The sequence below is a fragment of the Octopus bimaculoides genome, chromosome 5 (assembly GCF_001194135.2).
Source record: "Octopus bimaculoides isolate UCB-OBI-ISO-001 chromosome 5, ASM119413v2, whole genome shotgun sequence".
Classification (NCBI taxonomy): domain Eukaryota; kingdom Metazoa; phylum Mollusca; class Cephalopoda; order Octopoda; family Octopodidae; genus Octopus; species Octopus bimaculoides.
In genome coordinates, this window is record NC_068985.1 from 25,961,382 (window position 1) to 25,970,354 (window position 8,973).

The 8,973-nt window shown below is 35.8% G+C and overlaps 1 protein-coding gene across 1 annotated transcript in view; it reads left to right on the plus strand.

Annotated features, from left to right (window-relative positions):
• The window catches only part of LOC106874950 (DNA-dependent protein kinase catalytic subunit), a 185,220-nt gene that overhangs the window by 139,264 nt on the left and 36,983 nt on the right, over positions 1–8,973 (plus strand). The window contains exons 70-74 of the mRNA XM_052968027.1: positions 517–624; positions 1,967–2,095; positions 4,362–4,460; positions 6,624–6,732; positions 7,459–7,570. Of these exons, the coding sequence (XP_052823987.1) occupies positions 517–624; positions 1,967–2,095; positions 4,362–4,460; positions 6,624–6,732; positions 7,459–7,570 (557 nt within the window). The remainder of the gene's footprint in view (positions 1–516; positions 625–1,966; positions 2,096–4,361; positions 4,461–6,623; positions 6,733–7,458; positions 7,571–8,973) is intronic.

Here is an 8,973-nt window from a genome sequence, read left to right on the forward strand (position 1 = left end):
ATAAGTTCTACTGTCTGTTTTTCAGCCATTGTTATTACGATGAATAATTTTACGGTAAAGTAAGCATGTATCCTACCGGCGACGCCAATAAACTCTGTTATGTTTCCCTCGGACTGACTCGCAGAGATAACATAACGAGTTATACAATTTAATTATTACATTTATTGTTCAATTACATACAAAGAACGCACTCACCCAATGTTCGTTATGAATAAACAAAAGTCATGTCCGCCATATATATATCAATGACATTTTACTACGACAGTCCCACAAGACAACAACAATGAAACAATGAACTCAGACGAACCACATGACACACGGAACGTCAGACGAATTACATATCTAACAGTCCATATAACAAATACATTGCAACATTTTGACTGTTTTGTTTCTTCAGTTCCATAAAGTACAATTTTTGCTATTCTTCCATATTCTATCAAATTAATTAAAAGTAATTGTTGAAATCTCCATGTCAATTGCATATTTCAAAATGGAAATCTTAAATCTCTTTTGTAGTGTCTGGAAAATTTGAGCAGATGGGACAAAGTGGAAAAAGAGTGTGTACATGGTATAGATCCAGAAAATGATGATTTTACCAAAGTTTTGGATAATTCTTTCAATCAAGTAAGAACAGTCTCTCATAATGTGGCCAATTGTAGTATTTTAAAACGATAACTGTAATAATTGAACTAATGTTCAGTTTTATTTATTCATTCATAACTTGGGTTAGATGTTTTATGTGACGGTCGGGGGGTTAATGCTATATCTTATTTTTAATGTTTTCAATTGTGCGGTATAACAAATATTATTTCTTAAGTAAAACGCTATGCTGATAATCTCGTCACTTATAACTTAATTATAAGTATTTATCACCATGCATGCATAACTCTTAATTCAGGCTACGTAAATGTTATGATGAATTATACATACCAACACGCTGAACGTACGTTCAATACGTGCATGTATGTTGAAGATATGGATTCGTATTCTTTTGACCGTTACATAAAAAAATACACAGTTTCATAAATACAGAGCTTTGGAAGCATTAGATAGAGCCCTGAAAGACATTAGTCAGACAGAATTCATTGACACAGGTTTTTTTTTCATGGATAGCCACCCTTCCTGTTACCAACCCTTATCTGTTTCCAAACTAGGTAATATTTCCTCATAGCCAAACATGTTTTACAGAAGATTGGAAATAAATGACACCACTTGCAAAGAAATAAAAACATTTCCAACTATCATGCCACGTCAAGACAAGGATATACAAACACAGAAACACACGTGCACACACACACACAGAGGGTCTTCTTTCAGTTTTTGTTCCATCAAATTATGTGACCGTATATGTTGCAGTAACTATAATACTGTATAAACACAGTAAGTTTGTATTCCCTCCTTTTATAAATTATGTATATAAAATTTACCTACAGTTTTCAACCAAAATTTTCAAGCTCCACAAGCATTTCAAATGGTTTTAAATTAATTTGTCAGCCCCTTACAACAATGTTTACTTCTGCTAATTGTTCATCATATCAAGGCATTAAAACTTGACGTGAAAATTCTTCTGAACTTCTATGTATATGTGTGAGAGTGTGTACTTTAGAAACTTTTTCTAAGCACACATATCACAGACCATAGAAATACCTCCTTATTCACTCTACCACATTTAATTTGATGCTTCAATCTCTGAAGCATCAAATTAAATACCTCGTCACTTGTCATGAAGACATACAGAAATCAGAGTTCTGATTCTGCTAGACTCAGTCATCTTTGAAATTTATTTTTTTGAAAGCTGAATTCATCTCTTTTATCCATCTACCTTTCAAAATAATCTTTTCATAAGCCTAACCAAAAGAAATCCTTATTGTCAATATTGTGTTTTATATATAATTATTTATATATAATTGAGTTAATATTTCTATTTATTCAGAGTTTCTAAATCATCTTTACTTTGATATTTCAGGAAAACTACCTGCAGCCTCTTATTCAATCTAAATTGAAATTAATGCAACAGCAAGACGTAAACCAGACAGAGTTTCTGAAATTTATTGACAATGCTCTCAAATCACCTTTTAAGTCTAACATTTTAGAGGTAAATGCTTTTTTTGCACACAATTAACTACTGGTTGGATGAGATGCTTTGCATGTCTCACTATAACTTCATGTTCAGACATAAAAAATACTCTCTCTTCATTTTCCAATCCTTAATTGGCATCTGGTTTTTATTTGTTTTACACCTGTCTTCTGAGTGTGTGTCATCAACACTTGATTTTAAAATATGCATAAAATATAACATATACATCATCATCATCATCATCATCTAGTGTCCACTTTCCATGCTGGCATGGGTTAGACGGTTTGAACAGAAATGGTAAGCCAGAGAGCTGTACCAGGTTTCAGTCTGATCTGGCATTATTTCAACAGTTGGATGCCCTTCCTAATGCCAACCACTCCAAGAGTGTAGTGGTTGCCTTATACATGTCACTGGCACCAGCTGTGTCTATGATTTCACTTGGCTTGATGGGTCTTCTCAAGCACAGCAAATTGCTAAACATCTCAATCACTTATCATACAGACATACAAAAATAACCACATCCACAGATGCAATATCAGAAGGTTAACAGGGAAACTAGCTTTTGTGTGTGGAAGGTACACAGGTACAATTAACACTAAAGATGTACAGAAAAAAGACTCCATCAAACGCCAAGGGAAAAAGCTAAAAGTAGTTGACAACTTCTGTTATCTAAGTGACCAAGTCAATAGCAGGCATGGATATGTTCTCCCCCAGAGTGAAAGGCAGATTGTATTATACCTGGGTGTGAACAGTCATGCTACATGGCAGTGAAAAATGAGTTGTGGCTGCCGAGGACATGCGTAGGCTTGAAAGAAATGAAGCTAATATGGATGTGCAATGTCAGTGTGCATGTACAACAGAGTATAAGCATTTTGAGAGAAAAGTTAGACATAACAGGCATCAGATCTGGTATGCAAGAGAGACATCTGCAATGGTATGGTTGTGTGAGGAATGTGGACAGCTGTCTGAAGAAGTGCCGATCTCCAGCATTGGAGGGAAGCTGTGGAAGGGTTAGGAGACTGAGGAAGACATGAGACAAAATAGTGAAGCATATCTTTGAACGTTGGACCTTATGGAGGTGATGACTTGTGACTGAGACCTTTGACAACATGATGTGCTTGAGAAGACCTGTCAAGCAAAGTGAAATCATAGTCATGGCCATTGTCTGTGTCATGTAACTGGCACCCATCTCAGTGGCATGTAAAAAGCACCTTTCGTGCATTGGACCTCACAGAAGCAATGTGGCCAGTGCCAGTGCCACGTAACTAGCAGCCATGCTGGTGGTATGTAAAAACCACATTTCAAGCTCTTGGCCTCACAGAGTCGATGAAAAATGACCAAGACCTTTGGCAATATGCTGTGCTTGAGAAGAAGACCCATCAAACCAAGTGAAATCGTAGTCCTGGCAGATACTGGTGTCACACAACTGGCAGCATGCAAAAGCACTCATTACATTCTTAGAGTGGTTGGCCTTAGGAAGGGCACCCAGCTGTAGAAACCATACCAAGTCAGACTGGAGTCTGGTGTAGCCCCTCAGCTTACCAGCTTGGTCAGACCATCCAACCCATACCAGCATCAACAACAGACATTAAACGATGATGATGATCCAATGGGTTTCTTTCAGTTTCCATCTATCTAATTCTCTTAAAAGGCTTTAGTCAGCCCAAGGCTATAATAGAAGACACTTGCCCAAGGTGCCATACAGCGGGACTGAACCTGGAATCATGTGGTTGGCAAACAGGCTTCTTACCACACAGCCACACCCTGACTTTTTTTTCCAAATCAATAATCTGGGTGTTGACCTTGATCAAAGCACTCTAAATTAAACAAACATTAAATTTACTTAAATAATTGAATGAAATACACACCAAAGGCATCCATGTTAATGAAACATAAAAGGCACCCATGCCAGTGGCATGTAACTGGCACCCATGACATGTAGAAGAAACCTGGTACACTCTGTGGAATGGTTGGCATTAGGAAGGACATTCAGTCAAAGAAACCAAGCCAAAACAGACTGAAGCCTGGGGCAGCTCTTCTGCTTACCAGCTCCAATCAAACTATCTTACCCATGCTAGCTTGGAAAACAGACATTAAATAATGATGGTGATGACACAACAACGATGTACCTGTACATTAGGGTAAGTTACTGTGGTTTATAAGTTCCAGAATTGCAGTGTCCCGAAAGTTGATATTGTACTTGTATTATAATTTGATACTACAGTATTATAATGAATTCTTTTCAGCTTGTTCTACAAATCTAGTTATTCTTATTTTTAAACAGCATCAGTTTTCCAAAGAACTCTCTTTGATGTTTCTATGGCAAGAGAATTATGACAGAGCTTTGATTTACATTAATAACGCTATTCAGCAGTTTCTACTGGTGAGTCAAAAATTTCATTTTACATGTGTTTTCATTAGAATATCTAGATACTTTTACTTCTGTAAGAAATATTGAACTACTTATATTCAGAGAAAAAGAATCATAATTTATATAGAAAAGTGTTAGTTACGTATTTACTGTTCTATCCAGAACAAAATTTTACTATCAAATAAAGTATGTTATGGGCACAGACTAGGTGTTGATTAAGAAGCTTATTTCCCAATGACATGCTTTCGTTACCTTGGGCAAGCATCTTCTACTATAGCTCCAGGCTGACCAAAGCCTTGTAAATGGATTTGGGTTACAGAAACTGAAAGAAATCTGTTGTGTGACATAGTGGTTAGGGTGTTGCACTCACAAACGCAAGAGCATGGCTTTGATCTCTGGACAGGGCAGTGTGTTGCGTTTTTGATCCAAACACTTCATTTCATGTTTCTCCAGTCCATTGTGCTGTAAAAGAGTAAACCTGCAATGGGTTGGCATCCTATCCAGGGGGAATGTTGGCCTGCCACCTAGCCAGCGAGGTGGCATTATTTGTAGGCTACAACAATGTGAGGAGACACATTGTGACCAGCAGTGTATGACATCTGATAGTTTGGTTGATGCAGTGAAAATATTTAAGCTAGTTGTTGTTAGGAAGGGTATCCAGCTGTAAAAACCTTGTCAAAACAGACAGGGAAGCCTGGTGCAGTCTTCTGCCTAACCAGCCCCTGTCAAACCATCCAACCTATACCAGCATGAAAAGCGATTGTTAAATGATGATGATGATATATATATATATCATCATCTTCATCATTTAATGTCTGCTTTCCATGCTGGAATGGGTTATATGGCTTGATTGGAACTGGTAAACCAGAGCATTACACCAGGTTCCAGTCTGAATTTCACTTGGTTTCTACAGCTGGATGCTCTTCCAAACACCAACCACTCCGAGAGTGTGGTGTGTGCCTCTTATGTGTCACCAGCATGGGTGTTTTTACGTATCACCAGTATGGATACTGTAATGTGTCACTGGTATTGGCCACAACTACAATTTCACTTGGCTTGTTGAGTCTTCTCAAGCACAGGAAATTACCAAAGGTCATGATCACTTGTCATTGCCTCTGTAAGTCCCCACGTTCGAAGATCATGCTTCATTACCTCATCTCACATCTACTTCTTCTGCAGGTTCCCTCCACAGTTAGAGATCAGAACACACATACACATGTGTGTATATGCCTTTATCTTGGTAATTCATGGTGGTTGTAACAAAAAAAAACAAGCTTCATTCGTATCTAGTTGTCTGTCAAAGACATGTGACCTTGGAAAAATATGATTTTGCTTGGCAACAGGGAGGACATCTGGCTGAAAAAAATTTTCCTCAATGAATTTCATCTGACCCATGCAAGCATGAAAAAGTGAACATTGACATGATGTTGGTATAAAAATATATAAGAGTTACTCTTCTAATTCAAAAGATATTAGTTTTCAAATACATCCAATGTTTAAGTATAAATAATTACACATATATAAATATTACATATACTAATGTATATGATAGAGTTTTTAATTTCATAAGTATTAATCAGGTTTAGGACATGAACAAGGTAATGTACATGGTTTCCTTAATCATAAATAATTATGTATTCTATCATACATACTCTTATTCAAAAGTACATTTACTTATACTAGCTTAATGCTTCACATAACATACTCAACCAGCTGAATTCAGTCTAAAAGAAAGTTCTCAGCACCATCAAAATCTTAACTTGAAGAAGGCAGAAGGAAAAGCTGAGCCTCTAAGACTTGTAGGTGGGAGGGAGAAAGCTATCCTCAAACCAGAAACTTGGCCTAAATGCCTGCAAGAAAGGGAACTACATTGAAAGCATCCAAGGTGCCAAGTAGTGGTTTAAACTGAGTAATGAATTACATCTACCATCTTAGTCACCTAGCTTGACCAAAGTCTTTGGTGGAAGACATTTGCCAAGGTGCCTTAAGGTGAAATTGAATCTGTAACTATATAGCTGCAAAGTAAACTTCTTAACCACTCATCCATATGTGATTTAAATTTTTATACCACTGTTCAACCAAATGATAAAATCGGTTAAAATAAATAAAGAAAATAGAATCATTTTGCAATAAATTAATAATTGTACCATTTAAATACTTCTTATATCTTTACAGGAATGGTCAAACACTGATATACTTATGAAGTCACGACGTAAATATCTTCTGCAAAACCTGCAAGTTCTATCAGAAATAGAGAACTTTCTGTCTTTCTTCAAGAATAAAGGTAGAGGGTTTTGAATGTTAAATTAGACTAAAAATTAAATTAAACTAAAAACTAAATCAAAGTGGTTGTTAAATTAAACTGTTAATATTAAATTATGCTATTTAAGGCAGTAAGCTGGCACAATCGTTAACACACTGTGCAAAATGCTTAGTGGCATTTTATCCATCCGTAAGTTCCAAGTTCAAATTGTGCTGAACTTGCTTTCCATCCTATTGGGGTTGATAAAATAAATACCAATTGAGCACTGGAGTCAATGTAATTGGATTACATTCCCCACAATTTGATGGCTTTATGATAAAATTTGTTGTTAGATATCTGTTTTTTTACAAACATAAATCTATCCTCAAATATCGTACACACCCTGTATATATATATATGTATTGAGTTAATGAATGAAAGAAACTATGATATTCTTTGACCTGATGAGCAAGCTTTTTTACCTGTATTAATTTATAAATTATGCAACTATATTATGTAATTTAAATTATATCCATAGATACAGGCATGTAAAATAATTTATTATTCATTATACACAAAATAAATTGTTTTTATATGATAAAGGCTGCTAAATGTTCATCATTATATGGATATCACCTGGTAAAATAGATATATTCATTTTATACCTTTATTCTTTCTTTATATTTTACATGTGTGTGTGTGTGTGTGTGTTTATATATATATATATATATATATATATATCTACTTCTCATTTACTTTTGACAACAGAGAAGATAAAGTCTTGCTCTTCAATTAACCAATTGTTTAATTGTTGGGAAAAGCAAACTCCTAGCCTCTTGGAAGATCCTGTGAAAGTATGGGACGATGTAATAACTAACAGGTAAGAATATTATTTTATCTTTAAAATGCTTATTTTCTGTTCCCCATTTTATTTATTTTACTTTTACTTATTTTAGTCATTGGATTTACTCTCATTCTACCAGTTTCTTTTTGCCAAACCAGAAAGTTACAAGGGTGTGTAAACAAAGCAATGCTGGTTGGCAGCTGGTGAGAGATAAGCACATGTGCGCATGCACACACACACAATGGGCTTCCACATGAAATGGGACTCCAATGGGTTTCACTCACAAGCCATTATAAGCTATTGTTGAAGACATGCTGATGGGGTCACATTGAGACTGGAACCATGTGGTTGCTTAATAAACTTCTTGACACACACATACATCTTCATCATCAGTTAACGACCGCTTTCCATGCTGGCACAAGTTAGATGGCTTGACAGGAACCAGTAAGCCAGAGGGCTGCACCAGGTTCCAGTTTTATTTAGCATGGTTTCTATGGTTGATGTCCTTCTTAACACCAACCCCTCCAAGAGTGTAATGAATACTTTTTACATGACACTGGCAACAGCCACAACTACGATTTCATGGATGTCATATGCATGACACAGGTGATGGCCCCAACTATGATTTCACCTGGTTTGATGAGCCTTCTCAAGCGCAGCATGTCATCAAAAACCTTGGTCTCTTGTTGTCGCCTCTGTGAGGCCCGACATTCAAAGATCATACTACCAGCAATGGCCACGATTATCTATATCTATATTATATCTTCTACAAGATATCTACAAGATTCATTTGTTTCTGGATTAAAATCACTGTAGAAATGTTTGAATGTTAATAGAGACTGCATTAACCCTTCGGCATTCAGGTAACTCTGTCAAATATAATGCTTATTTATTCACATTCTTTTGAATTAATAATGTATTATCAATACAATTTCAAAATAAAGTGATATTAAAATCAAAATAAGCAACAAGGATATCCAGAGGTAATACAGTATGATCGTTTCAAGCAACTCCATTTAATTGAACAATGCAACCATTACATCAATTTAAATGCAGAGCAATCCTCAGCTGCATAAAGACATAGAATTAAATTAAATTAAAGCAGATAGACACGTTAGTAAACTTTTACCTAAAACCTCCAAGAAGGTAAGGAGATAGACAAAGAACATGCTATCTTCACTTCAGCTTCTAAGCTGAAGACAGCATGTTCTTTGTCTCCTTACCTTCTTGGAGGTTTTAGGTAAAAGTATACTAACGTGTCCATCTGCTTTAATTTAATTCTATGTTTTTTATGCAGCTGAGGATTGCTCTGCATTTAAATTGATGTAATGAGTGCATTGTTCGTTCAATTAAATGCAGTTGCTTGAAACAATCGTACTGCATTACCTCTGGATAACCTTGTTGCTTATTTTGATTGATATATATATATTGATATATAT